General features: G+C 42.9%; 1 protein-coding gene across 1 annotated transcript; it reads right to left on the minus strand.

Moving 5' to 3' along the window:
* Positions 1–1600: 1600 nt before the first annotated feature.
* On the minus strand, positions 1601–8361 carry LOC115176007 (E3 ubiquitin-protein ligase RNF5). The gene is made up of 6 exons (XM_029735722.1): positions 8047–8361; positions 3533–3551; positions 2764–2876; positions 2620–2674; positions 2384–2495; positions 1601–2279 (listed from the first exon to the last, which is right to left on the minus strand). Exons 1-6 carry the CDS (start codon positions 8253–8255, stop codon positions 2170–2172), a joined length of 618 nt encoding a protein of 205 aa, XP_029591582.1. The 5' UTR covers positions 8256–8361; the 3' UTR covers positions 1601–2169.
* Positions 8362–14856: the final 6495 nt, after the last annotated feature.

Raw genomic sequence — 14856 nt, forward strand, 5'->3', positions numbered from 1 at the left:
TTGGAGTCATTAAAACTTGTTTTTCATCCACTCCACAAATTTGTTAACTTGTTAACAAACTACAGTTTTGGCAAGTTGGTTAGGACATCTACTTTGTGCATGACAAGTAATTTTTCCAACAATTGTTTACAGACAGATTATTTCACTTAACTCATTGCATCACAATTCCAGTGGGTCAGAAGTTTACATACACTAAGTTGACTGTGCCTTTAAACAGCTCGGAAAATTCCAGAAAAGGATGTTCTGGCTTTAGAAGCTTCTGATAGGCTAATTGACATCATTTGAGTCAATTGGAGGTGTACCTATGGATGTATTTCAAGGCCGACCTTCAAACTCAGTGCCTCTTTGCTTGACATGATGGGAAAATCAAAACAAATCAGCCATAACCTCAGAAAAAAATGTGATGACCTCCACAAGTCTGGTTCATCCTTGGGAGCAATTTCCAAATGCCTGCAGGTACCACGTTCATCTGTACAAACAATAGTACGCAAGTATAAACACCATGGGACCACGCAGCCGTCATACCGCTCAGGAAGGAGAGGCGTTCTGTCTCCTAGAGATGAATGTACTTTGGTGCGAGAAGCGCAAATCAATCCCAGAACTACAGCAAAGGATCTTGCTGGAGGAAACCGGTACAGAAGTATCTATATAAACAATAAAACGAGTCCTATAGCGACATAACCTGAAAGGCCGCTCAGCAAGGAAGAAGCCACTGCTCCAAAACCGCCATAAAAAAGCCAGACTACGGTTTACAACTGCACATGGGGACAAAGATCGTACTTTTTAGAGAAATGTCCTCTGGTCTGATGAAACAAAAAATGTAACTGTTTGGCCATAATGACCATTATGTTTAGTGGAAAAAGGGGGAGGCTTGCAAGCTGAAGAACACCATCCCAACCGTGAAGCACGGGGGTGGCAGCATCATGTTGTGGGGGTGCTTTGCTGCAGGAGGGACTGGTGCACTTCACAAAATAGATGGCATTATGAGGCAGGAAAATTATGTGGATATATTGAAGCAACATCTCAAGACATCAGTCAGGAAGTTAAAGCTTGGTCGCAAATGGGTCTTCCTAATGAACAATGACCGCAAGCATACTTCCAAAGTTGTGGTCGAAATGGCTCAAGGACAACAAAGTCAAGGTATTGGAGAGGCCATCACAAAGCCCTGACCTCAATCCCATAGAAAATTTGTGGGCAGAACTGAAAAAGTGTGTGCAAGCAAGGAGGCCTACAAACCTGACTCAGTTACTCCAGTTCTGCCAGGAGGAATGGGCCAAATTTCACCCAACTTATTGTGGGAAGCATGTGGAAGGCTACCTGAAACGTTTGACCCAAGTTAAACAATTTAAAGGCAATGCTACCAAATACTAATTGAGTGCATGTAAATGTCTGACCCACTGGGAATGTGATGAAAGAAATAAAAGCTGAAATAAATCCTTCTCTCTACTATTATTCTGACATTTCACACTCTTGAAGTGGTGATCCTAACTGACCTAAGACAGGGAATTTTTACTAGGATTAAATATCAGGAATGGTGAAAAACTGAGTTTAAATGTATTTGGCTAAGGTTTATGTAAACTTCCGACTTCAACTGTATCTCTATGTTAACCACATTACATAGGTCTTGTGGTAAAGTTACTTAAAGTTATCATTGTCATACTCCCCTAATTTACAATTAACTCAATCCAACCATTTCTCGCAACACTGATTCCAGTCTATACACCAGTCTAATCCCTAAAAAGTCAGCCCCCACGCCTCAACCCGGGTATCCACTGTGTGTGTGGTGCATTTATGTACAAATGCAGAGAAAGGTCGATAGATTGACTTCGCTTCACTCACCCTCACGTTTGTGTATCATCCACCACCAGAGTGGTGCCTTAGTGTACTCTTCCTATCGAAATGAATCTCGTAAATCATTTGGGGGGGGGAATACACAAATATTTGACTCGTTTGTTTGCCGAGTTAGATATCGCTTGCTAAGAGTAAACTGACAGTCATCCCACCACCACCCATCTAGTCTAAATTCTCCCAGTCACTACTGAGCAAGAAAGTCGGTCGTTCCTGATGCTTTGATGTGTGTGTGAGCTTATTTTTATTTATATATATATATATATAAATAACTCCCCATCCCTACACCTCTCCTTTTCCACCTTCTATCCATCTTCTCCCTCACACAGTCAACAGCCAGAAGAACAAGAAGATGGCCACGAACAGGAAGAGAGAGTCCTGCCAGTTGTTGCCGTTGTCGGGGTTGCCTTGGTGATCGGCTGCGTATGCGTCTGGGGGAACAGTAATAACATTGCAATGATCAGCCAATAGCTGTCAAGGGATACATTATGGTTGTGTGGGTGTCTTGTTTGTGTGTGCGTGCGCACGCGCGTACCTGCTCTGTGGTAGGGGTCATTGGTGTTGAAGACTGTGGTGAAGAAGCCGAATGGGAATGCACCGATCCCAAAGGACATGTGGAAGCCAGTGTCCCCAAACCCCTGGAAGGGCTGCAAGAAGAGGAAAGAACAGAATAGTGGTCACTCATTACAAATAGAGTGAACACACAAAGAACCATGTAATAAATGTCCAATTAAACCTATTCAAATGTAAGTGATGAAGGAAAGGCCTCACCCCTCTGCTCTCTGGCTCCGTTCTCTGTCCCTGAGGTCGAGGCGGGGTTTTCAACCTGCAGGACGAAACACCAGTTGACCAATGCAGTTTCTCAGTGTCACATGTGTACAACTATGCACGCTCACACACACACACGCAGTGTACCTGGGGTCCTCTTGGCTGGAGCTCCCTCTGCCGTAGAGGGGGATGACTTTCTCTCTGCTGATGCCTGCTTTACACACAGGACACTGCTGTTGGCTGGGCCGTGTCTCCAACCACTGCACGGCAGAGAAGGGGAGGGAAAGAGAGACAGAAGCCATACTTTACTGTCTGTTCAATACTGTCAGTCTATTGGCATGCACTGGCTTACTACAATGTGCAACACACAGGGTAGATCTATGGGATGTAGTGTGTTATGTAAAAGGACTAATCAATATACTGTAGTAGAATGATTTATTCAAATAAAGGGGCAAAATTATTCAAAATTATACTTTGCACTTTCTATGTGTCAGCAATATAAGAGTTTTGAGCAATAGAGCAAGTACGACAGCTGGGTACACAAGGCACTAGCGTTGACACTCTTCTATCAACAGAGTTAGCTCAGTAACTAATGAAAGAAAAACATTGACCTATTCTCAGACAATAAAGGAGAAGGACATGCAATACTAATCATGTTGCGATGCATGTACAGATTGTGCTATAATCTAAAGCACCTTGAGGAAAAAAGGGGGTTCACAGTAAACACTGGTGTAATGAATGTGACATTAAGAACATTATCAACAAGCTGCACTAAATCAGCTGACTGACCAAGGTTGGTCTCAGGTCATGTCATGGGACAGGGATTGAGGGCTGGTTTCAACCAGTAGGAAAAGTGTAGCTAATATTTACCAGTACTGTGAAACTAAAGATAACACCTTTAAAATGGAATACTTACTTGATGAAGGCAGGGCCAGCTGTGAAAGAGAGAAGGAAAAAGGTTAAAGAGGGTATTATGGCATCACCTAGAAACCTGGTGACATTTGGAGGAACCTCCTAACGACCTACTTAATTGAGTCTGAATTGACACACAGGGTGATTTTCAATTGCATACTCCTCGCTTCCTCTCTCCTTGTCTCCTTTTCAAAACAAAATGGATGAGAAAGTCAGAGGTCCCTCTCTGACCTTGTCCTCCAATTGGCTTTGAGGCAAGAAGAGAGGACACAGGGAGTATGCAATTGAGATTCTCCCATAGGCCTAGTTAGTGGGCTAGATTTTGGAATTCATATTTGCCTTGTTTTCCCAGTAGGCCCCTATCTGGTTACTCTGTTCTGACCTTAACGATGCGAGTGATTCAAATTATCCCGGCTCCCCATCGTTAGTTTTAATTAGCTCCACCTGTCATCGCTCGTTAGCACCATCGCGCCTCGTTGCTGGCCAGATTGCTGCATTGTGGGACAGCAGGATGGTAGATGTAACAGCGCGGCATTGTTGGTTCCAAAAACCATGGTTACAAAGAGGACTATCGTGAATGTGACAACCATAGAAATAGAAGGACGAGAACATCCAATGCCCCTAAGACAATGGTGAAATGGAGCTGCCTCTACTCGTTTTCTATGGTGACAACACATGGGCTAAAAGAGTGTCATACGTTTGCATTCTGAAACTGGTTTGTCGCTCTATGGAGCATAAACAGCATTTGTAGAGCTGGGCAGTGACCATGGTTCTGGGAGGGTTTTAAGAGTTTTGTCAGGTGAAGAGCTTATTTAGGCACCAGTGGAAAGAAAGCAGTGACTGCACATTAGATCTGTGGGAGACAGGTGAAGTGTGTAACTCTAGTCTAGCTACCTGCGCTAAGTAGGCTAAAATAGATGGAAATTAGACATTATTTGTCAGGGAAATCTAGCCTAATGCAGTCTCAGATACCCACTGATGTTTTACATCAAATGATTATTCACCGTCAGTCCATTGCAATGTTTTAGCGCATGGACAAGACTGGAGGTTCGACAATGAAATGAGCCCTCTATTGAGAAGTGTCAAACATCAAAATATATATTTCCATTGTTCAGTACAGGCTAACTGGTTCAAACACCAGCCTGTCAGGATTTCAAGTTTTAGGGCTGTGTAACATTTTATTCTATCCTCCAATTTTAGAAAACCGCTGTCCTGGTCAAATTCTGAACATGTACACAGAGTCTAGAGGAGCTTAGTATTAACCAACAGAATGTTTATACCAGGAAGAGAGGACTTTCCTTCCCATAATAAAGGACAATAGAGAATAAATCTCAAAAGTAGTGGCATTCCCATCTCCTACACATTTGAAATGTGGATATGGTCAGCGAAAACGAATCTCTGTAAGCATCCACCATACATGCTTGTTTCCAACTAGGCCAACGCTGACGAAGAAGAGGAAAGGTGCCTCTTCAGACTACTGAGATGCTCCTGTCGTCAAATGAGTGTCTGCTCTGCAGAATATGTGACCACTCTACCTCTCCACAGGTCTCTCCAGCTATATTGTTACATTCAAATATAGGCTTTGGCTCTAGGGAAGGAGACTTCCTCCTTATCTCCCACGTGGGGGCTCAATATCAGCTATTGGAAGCTTAAGCCTTTCACCCTCAACGGGGATAGGGGTATTCAAGTGGGCTTTAGTATAAGTGAGACATGAATCTCCAAATAATTTCTCACTAAAGGACACCATTTTCTAAAGGAAATCGAGATTATTCATGCAAAGAGGAATAATGTTAATGTACATTAAATAGCTAGTTCAATTTTTTATTTAAAAAAATATTTCTATTTTTCATTGAGAATAGTTCAGGAATGTGTGTTCCATCAAGTCTCATTTAAAAATATATATTTTATTTTTATTTCACCAGGTAGGCTAGTTGAGAACAAGTTCTCATTTGCAACTGCGACCTGGCCAAGATAAAGCAAAGCAGTTCGACACATACAACAACACAGAGTTACACATGGAATAAACAAACATACAATCAATAATACAGTAGAAAAAGTCTATATACAGTGTGTGCAAATGAGGTAGGAGAAGGGAGGTAAGGCAATAAATAGGCCATGGTGGCAAAGTAATTACAATATAGCAATTAAACACTGGAATTGTAGAATGTGCAGAAGATGAATGTGCAATTAGAGATACTAGGGTGCAAAGGAGCAAGAAAAATAAATAAATACAGTATGGGGATGAGGTAGATTGGATGGGCTATTTACAGATGAGCTATGTACAGGTGCAGTGATCTATGAGCTGCTCTGATAGCTGGTGCTTAAAGCTAAAGCTAGTGAGGGAGGTAAGAGTCTCCAGCTTTAGTGACTTTTGCAGTTTGTTCCAGTCAATGGTAGCAGAGAACTGGAAGGAGAGGCGGCCAAAGGAAGAATTGGCTTTGGGGGTGACCAGTGAGATATACCTGCTGGAGCGTGTGCTACCGGTAGGTGCTGCTATGGTGACCAGTGAGCTGAGATAAGGCGGGGCTTTACCTAGCAGAGACTTGTAGATGACCTGGAACCAGTGGGTTTAGCGACGAGTATGAAGCGAGGGCCAGCCAACGAGAGCGTACAGGTCGCAGTGGTGGGTAGTGTATGGGCTTAGGTGACAAAACAGATGGCACTGTGATAGACTGCATCCAATTTGTTGAGTAGAATGTTGGAGGCTATTTTGTAAATTACACACTGTACTGGAGAGAGTCTTTTCTGTCGTGGACACTGTGGGTCTATTCTTACTCCTTTATAGTGACAGCACCTCTGACACCAATTCCACACACTCTCCCCTAATCTGAAATGAAACCCGTAGAAGTGACTGAACAAGACATGAATGAGTCAGTGAGACCAACTACATACATGTTTACAATACAAACAATGCAACTGTAGCCAACAACTTTGCAGAACCTTGAAGGTCAATGTCTGCTTTTTGTAATACATGACTCACGTGTCAATGTTGGCTAGTATCTAAGCTGTTCAATTATTGTTTTGTGAATGAGTGATGGTCACCAAAGTTATCCATTGCTTATAGCAGAGTGTGTAATAGTTATTAACCCAACGCAGAGGCTCAAACTCAACCACTGACTGAGCTCCATGCAGCAAGCAGGTGTGCGCAAGCGAGGCATTCACTGTCACATTGCAAACGTCAGATCGATACATCGTTGCTGTAGCTTGCACACAGGTGCAACTGAAAGGGGACATGAATGAAGCTCCAAAATAATGAGTTTGGCAAGATGCTGATAGCTAGCCAACTAGGTTACGTCCAGAATAGCCCAATAATTGCGTAAAACAGCCTTAGTCCAAGGACCTTACATGTTCTGTTTAAAGGCGAATTGGTAGGATGGGTACCAGTCTCTTTAGCTAATCCACTCACTGTACTCCATGTCATGTGACAATGACAAGGAGTGGCACGTTACCTACAAATATTGGTATTGAGACTATCGATTCTAAATTGCGGTACAGTTCTAGAAACATAAATCCATTTACTTTCATATGACATCAAAAAGATTTCACAAATGCAAAACACACAGTTGCAGCTGACAGTTTTCAGTGACAACATGTTTCTGGCTTCCATTTTTTGAATTAACACGGTGTTCAGAGACGCAGATCGCTAATTAGCACAGGTAGTCAGTCCACTGTCTTCCATAAACAAGCGCTGTAACATGAAAATATGGCCGCGTGGGAACCCTATAAAAAGGTGTATCAATTAAACCTTTTTATTATTATTTGTCGCTGATATGAATGATAAGGTCCTTAGCTTCCAAAACCGTAAGGCAAGCGATTCGTGTTAATGTTCAGACCGAGCGTCTGGGCTCTTAAAACAAACCCATACAGAATACGCCTTCGTCCAATGACTCTTCAATCAATCGCATTTATTTATAAAGCCTTTCTTACGTCAGCCTATGTCAAAGTGCTATCCAGAATCCCAGTCTAAAACCCCAAACAGCAAGAAATGCAGAAGCACGATTGAACTGTGTAATGGAACTGAAAGTCATGTTCAAGGGCTACGACCAACGCAACGTAGCCAACGAAAGCCAGGTAGCGAGATCGTACAACCATCTAACTTACCTAGCTAAATTGAGTTAATGTTAATAAAATGTGCGAATCAATGTTGTAAAGTTGAGTTGAGGAACATATCAGTCAAATGCACTTTATTTCGATGGGTTAGGTTGGCTAATGTATGAAACTCAGCCAACCAACACTCATCCATGATTAACGTTATCTAGTAGATCATCTACTAGCTAGACTTCAAGTTAGCCATCTTGCTTGTTAACCATATACACAAACATTGTGCATGCCTTTGTCATCGACGATGGGTGTGATCCGACAAAACAACCCGCTTGTTATTGCATAGAAGTTAGCTAACGGAAATGTGCTACAGGTAAACAAGGCAATGCCCGCTGGCTATGTATGTTATTAAGCTGTTAGAATGCTACAACATTCCCTAGTACTCGCGATTGGTCGAAAGTATACCACGGCTCGTACCAGAACAAGTGCCCGCACAAGCTGATGACAGCGTCCCTTGCTGTGTCCAAACAAATGTTGCATTCGAATGTTGACCGATCTGGCTCGGATTCTCCCTCTCCGCCACTTCCTCCCGGGCCATCGCGCTCGTTGCTGTTCTCACCAGCCGGGAACTCTCCTCTGCTAGCGGGCCTGCTATGACTCGAGGACCAGGGATCCGCGGCCGCCATAATTGTTTACTGAAAAAGTAATAACTCGGGCAGACGAGAGCTAGCTTCGAGATTTCACTTTACATGTGTACCACCCCTTCCGTTTCCGTAAAAAAAAGAAGAAACAACTGGGAGGAGTTTAAAAAGCACCGCGTTTCTAACCCGCGAGACTTCCGGGAACACTTGCGAAACAAACCATGCTGGGGTTTGAGAAGTCAGTGAGCGAAGTGAAAAAATATTCCTTAGTTGTTAATTTTCTCGAAATCTAAAGGCACAGCTTGGGTTCGAGCCAATGTCTTAAGACGTTGACCTGTTATTACTCAGAACTCGTGAAAGTGACAAACTGACACGTTTTCATTTTCTTTCCTGTTCTGCACGAGTTTAGCTAACAGACGTCGCAATGACATCTCCTACAAGTGTGATCGGGGATTTTCTATTGGAGAAGCCGTTTCTGTCTAGCTGCATACTGTATGAAGTTTAAGCACTATACTAATATTCTAAAAGAGGAACAGGAGATCAAACAGTAGAACATTTGAGATGTCGAAAAGCTCACCCTGCCAGAATCCCCCCCTTTCGCGTGAACGCGCACGCCCTCAAATCTTCATTACTGCGACTTGCTTGGTCGCGCACGCACTCCATTCTTCATTGTTGCGACTTGTTTGCTCGTTGAGATTTCTGTTCACGTTCGGCTGCGTTTCATTTGACTTACATGTCGGTTTGATGGCGGGGAGGCACTAGTAATGTCTGCAGTTTTCAGTTTGGCTATTTGTTTCATGTGTAGAAGTCTATAAATAAATCTCTTTGCCAAAATTCGTCATCGCCCCCATGTCTTATTCGACTAGTAGTTGTTCTGAAATGTTTGCTTGCCTGCATTTTACTCCCTCTTAATATAACACGTACATTAATTATTCATTTCGGTTGCCTATCTTGTTTGTTCTATAGAAAGTATTTGACTCTGATGTGTGTCAGAAAGTATTTGACTCTAGCCACAAAATTAAGGAAATTAGAAGGGGGAGGACATAAAGAGGGAGTAAAATGTAGGCAAGCAATACACATTATAGTGGTGTGGGGTGTTTGGGAAAGTGGATGGGGTTATATCCTGCCTGTTTGGCCATGTCCGGGGGTATCGTCGGATGGGGCTACAGTGTCTCCAGGGCCCTCCTGTCTCAGCCTCCAGTATTTATGTTGCAGTAGTTTGTGTCGGGTGGCTAGGGTCAGTCTGTTATATCTGGAGTATTTCTCCTGTCTTATCCGGTGTCCTGTGTGAATTTAAGTATGCTCTCTTTCTCTCGGAGGACCTGAACCCTAGGACCATGCCTCAGGACTACCTGGCCTGATGACTCCTTGCTGTCCCCAGTCCACCTGGCTGTGCTGCTGTTCCGGTTTCAACTGTTCTGCCTGCGGCTATGGAATCCTGACCTGTTCACAGGACGTGCTACCTGTCCCAGACCTGCTGTTTTCAACTCTCTAGAGACAGCAGGAGCGGTAGAGATACTCTGAATGATCAGCTATGAAAAGCCAACTGACATTTACTCCTGAGGTGCTGACCTGTTACAACCACTGTGATTATTATTATTTGACCCTGCTGGTCATCTATGAACATTTGAACATCTTGGTTCTGTTATAATCTCCACCCGGCACAGCCAGAAGAGGACTGGCCACCCCTCATAGCCTGGTTCCTCTCTAGGTTTCTTCCTAGGTTTTGTCCTTTCTAGGGAGTTTTTCCTAGCCACCGTGCTTCTACACCTGCATTGCTTGCTGTTTGGGGTTTTAGGCTGGGTTTCTGTACAGCACTTTGTGACATCAGCTGATGTTTATTTTTACCTTTATTTAACTAGGCAAGTCAGTTAAGAACAAATTCTTATTTTCAATGACGGCCTAGGAACAGTGGGTTAAATGCCTTGTTCAGGGGCAGAACGACAGATTTTTACCTTGTCAGCTCGGGGATTTGATCTTGCAACCTTTTGGTTACTAGTCCAACGCTCTAACCACTAGGCTAACTGCCTAAATTATTATTATTATTATTATTTTCAGAACAACTACTAGTCAAATAAGACATGGGAGAGATGACGAATTTTGTCAAAGAGATTTATTTATAGACTAATACACTTGAAACAAATAGCCAAACTGAAAACTGTAGACATTACTAGTGCCTCCCCCACAATCAAACCAACATAAAAAATATAATGAAATCTGGCAGGGGGGAGCTTTTCGGCACAACACCGGTACTCAGCTCCGGTGAGCTCATGTCCAAGTCAAGCACTGGTCCAAAAAATGAATGTCCTGATGATCAATCAAATATATTTATAAAGCCCTTTTTACATCAGCAGTTGTCACAAAGTGATTAAAGGCCTACAGAAACCCAGCCTAAACCCCCAATGGAAATGACTACTTTGGTACTTTCATTCATACCATGGTACTACTATGGTACTTTCACTTATACCATGGTATAGTCTGAATCATGGACATGAACCATGGTTTTAACTTTGAAGTATGATGGTACTGCCATGTACCTAAATAATACCATGATATTGCCTCATTTTTAAAATGGTATAAATGTGGATCATGGAAATACCATGGTTTTAACCTGCATTATACATTCTACCACAGTAACGCACAATTATGCTAAATAGTACCAAAAATTATTATATGGTACCATCTTTATTAATTGTGCGTTACCATAGTACAATAGCACTATAATGCATTAAATAAATAAACCCCCCAAGGTCAAGAGGTTGATTGGTATTATATTGATAAATGTATATACCAGTATGGGCAAGTTTCTGATAATGTCAGAGGCAGGCTACTCTTTTTGTCCTAGTTTGTCTGTAACATCAAAGGAAATAGTTGCTGTGAAAAAGGGTTAATACTTTCTGCATTGATAGTACAGTTTTTTGCTCATGTTTGGGTTCCCTGTGTTGCCAACCTGAAATGTGGGAGAATGTGAGATACAGTGCATTTGGAAAGTATTCAGACCCCTTCACTTTTTCCACATTTTGTTAAGTTAGACCTCTCAACCTCAAGTCACTCCAGAGATGATCATCCAGGCTCTGACTGGACCACTCAAGGACATTCAGAGACTTGTCCCGAAGCCACTCCTACGTTGACTTGGCTGTGTGCTTAGGGTCGTTGTCCTGTTGGAAGGTGAAAGGGGGATACCTAGTCAGTTGTACAACTGAATGCATTCAACTGAAATGTGTCTTCCACATTTAACCCAACCCCTCTGAACCAGAGAGGTGCGGGGGGCTGCCTTGATCGACATCCACGTCATCGGTGTGTGGTGAAATATTCTATTGAAGTGAATGAGACTTTGTCATTTCTTCAAACAATCATCTTTATTCAATATCGATTAATTATTGCAAGAATTAAGACCAGCAGCCTACCCTTTACAGACCATGCTGTTCCTTATATAGCTGATGCCAAGACTGCTCAGTCATAGCTGGTTCAAACACCTCCCATTTAGATTGGGGCGCTCCAGAAGCCACTTTGGGTTTATCCTGTGGTCATCTGCCTCTGGTGTTATTTCCCAGATGCAAGGATGAGAACAAACAATGAAATATTTGTTCTATTCCTTCAGGCTACTATCTCTATCTCGAGTCACACACACAATGCCACCCCAATCAAACCGGAGACATATGTCTCACATGCACCACTAATCATAGAATGGAATGTGTCTGTTTGGTTTTTATCACCAAGCCATCTCTTAAACAGTTGCCAGACCAAGCTTCAACAACTCCTCTCAGTTCAATCAGAAGTAAAAGAGAGAGTTCTAAGAACCATACTCTATTGCATAAGACAACCATTCGGTGCATAAACATAATCTTGTAATTTTGCTACCATAGGCACCCAGGAAACAGTGGGTTAACTGCCTTGCTCAAGGGCAGAACAACAGATTTTTACCTTGTCAGCTCTGTGATTCGATCCAGCATCCTTTCAGTTACTGAACCTTCACCCCAGGTCCTGAGCGCTCTGGAGCAGGTTTTTAATCAAGCATCTCTCTGTACTTTGCTCCATTCATCTTTCCCTCGATCCTGACTAGTCTCTCAGTCCCTGCCACTGAAAAACATCCCCACAGCATGATGCTGCCACCACAATGCTTCACAGGGATGGTATTGGCCAGGTGATGAGCAGTGCCTGGTTTCCTCCAGACATGATACTTGCAGGCCAAAGTGTTCAATCTTGCTTTCTTCAGACCAGAGCATCTTGTTTATTATGGTCTGAGAGTCCTTTAGGTGCCTTTTGGCAAACTCCAAGCGGGCTGTCATGTGCCTTTTACTGAGGAGTGGCTTCCGTCTGGCCACTGTACCCTAAAGGCCTGGTTGGTGGAGTGCTGCAGAGATGGTTGTCCATCTGGAAGGTTCTCCCATCTCCACAGAGAAACTCTGGAGCTCTGTCAGAGTTACCATCAGGTTCTAGGGCACCTCCCTGACTAAGGCCCTTCTCCCCCAATTGCTCAGTTTGGCTGGGCGGCCAGCTCTAGGAAGTCTTGGTGGTTCCAAACTTCTTCCAAAACTTGTGCCTCAACACAATCCTGTTTCAGAGCTCTACGGACAATTCCTTTGACCTCATGGCTTGGTTTTTGCTCTGACATGCATTGTCAACTGTGGGACCTTATATAGACAGGTGTGTGCCTTTCCAAATCATGTCCAATCAATTGATTTTACCACAGGTGGTTTACTTATGTAAATAAGGTATTTCTGCTTTTTTAAAATAAATGTTCACAAGATTCTAAAAACCTGTTTTTGCTTTGTCATTATGGGGTATTGTTTGTAGATTGATGAGGATTTTTTTATTTAATCCATTTGAGAATAATGCTGTAACGTAACAAAATATGGAAAAAGGGAAGGGGTCTGAATACTTTCCGAATGCACTGTATATTCTCTAAATAAATTCTACTGAAGATAACACATTTTTTTGGTTTTGTTTTATTGATCAGGGATGCCAACCTCATGCTTCAGAGTAGACTGGACTTATCTGAGGGCTAACCTCTATGCATGGATAGGTTGATAAGGTAAGTTAGGACTGGATTCTTGTATCTGATATTTTGAATCCGTTAAGCACTTTGTCTGTTCTCAAAGGAAGAAATGAACATTGCATGTTTCATGTTCCTTTTTGCAATGCAGTGTTCCCACTTGTATATGCTGGGTGACAGCTTACCTTTATTGAGTTGAGTTGCCAACATATCCTCGCATCCTTGTATGTCACCCAGCAAATACAAGTGGGAACACTGCATTGCAAAAAGGAACATGACACATGCAATGTTAAATTCTTCCTTTGAGAACAGACAAAGTGCTTAACAGATTCAATCTATTTTCAGACTGGACATATAATAAAGCTGGTATCAAACATTAAGCCCTCATGGATGACAGGGCTTACTGCTTCAGGTGAGCTATTCATAATTAAAGTACAAGAAAACAGCAGGGTAGACAAGAGAGAGCTGCTCTTCCTCCTGGGGAAGACCTGCCCGCTCCAAGATCTCTCCATCACGTTTGACAACTCCAAGGTGTCCTCCTCCTAGAATGCAAAGAACCTTGGTGTGACCCTGGACAACACCCTGTCGCTCTCTGCAAACGTCAAACCAGTGACTCGCTCTTGTAAGTTCATGTTCTGTCTACAGCATTTGTAGAGTACGACCCTACCTCACACAGGAAGCGGCGCAGGTCCTAATCCAGGGACTTATCATCTCCCGTCTGGACTACTGCAACTCACTGTTGGCTGGGTTCCTCGCTTGTGCCATCAAGACCCTGAAACTTATCCAGAATGCTGCAGCCTGCCTGGTGTTCAACCTTCCAAAGTTTTTGTTTGTCACCCCGCTCCTCCACACACTTCACTGGCTTCCAGTCGAAGCTCACATCCACTACAAGACCATGGTACTTGCCTACAGAGCAGCAAGAGGAATTGCCCTCCCTAGTACCTTCAGGCTATGCTCAAAGCCTACACTCCAACCCAAGCATCTTCATTCTGCCACCCCTGGTCTCTTGGCTCTCCCTCACCCTACAGGAGGGCAGCTCCCGCTCAGCCTAGTCCAAGCTCTTTGCCCTGGCACCCAAATGGTGGAAATAGCTTCACCCTGAAGCTAAGACAGCAGAGTCCCTGCCCATCTTCCAAAAACATCTGAAACCCTACTTCTTCAAAGAGTACCTTAAATAATTTCACCTTTACTAGCTCTGACTTTGCTGATAGTTACTTTATTGAGGAAAAATGCACTTACTATGACTGTGATATGTGGTTATCCCACCTGTTATCTATGTTAGAAATGTGGATCAAATGTAGGCCTATGTAATTAGATTGTAAGGATAAAGATGTATTTAGGCTCTAAATAGTCATCCACCCAAAACAGTAAACATAATAACCAATGATAGGTGGCGACATCAACCATTTAATGTGCATGTAGTGCCTTTTGCTTCCAAAAAACAGAAGAAGGTTGTCTCTCCCACAAGCTTTGGTTCCGACTTCAAGTTGCAGTTGGTGAGCAACTGCAGAAATGTTCAGTCGACTGCAGTCGAAAGTTCATGACCTTTGATCACATGGTTGTTGTAAAGGTCATGCATTCAACATGTAGTCGCAAGTCAGGCAATTCTTATACCCATAATGCAACACACTTTGAAATGTAACTTCTTGA

This window comes from Salmo trutta, chromosome 36, assembly GCF_901001165.1.
Source record: "Salmo trutta chromosome 36, fSalTru1.1, whole genome shotgun sequence".
Classification (NCBI taxonomy): domain Eukaryota; kingdom Metazoa; phylum Chordata; class Actinopteri; order Salmoniformes; family Salmonidae; genus Salmo; species Salmo trutta.

What these genes read in the sequence shown, in the direction of transcription:
- LOC115176007 (XM_029735722.1), bottom strand. Translation starts at nt 8,255, where the DNA reads ATGGCGGCCGCGGATCCCTGGTCCTCGAGTCATAGCAGGCCCGCTAGC. An exon ending in TCCAGCCAAGAGGACCCCAG is followed by an intron (nt 2,675 to 2,763) that starts GTACACTGCGTG and finishes TTCGTCCTGCAG; the next exon opens with GTTGAAAACCCCGCCTCGAC. An exon ending in TGACCCCTACCACAGAGCAG is followed by an intron (nt 2,280 to 2,383) that starts GTACGCGCGTGC and finishes CTGTTCCCCCAG; the next exon opens with ACGCATACGCAGCCGATCAC.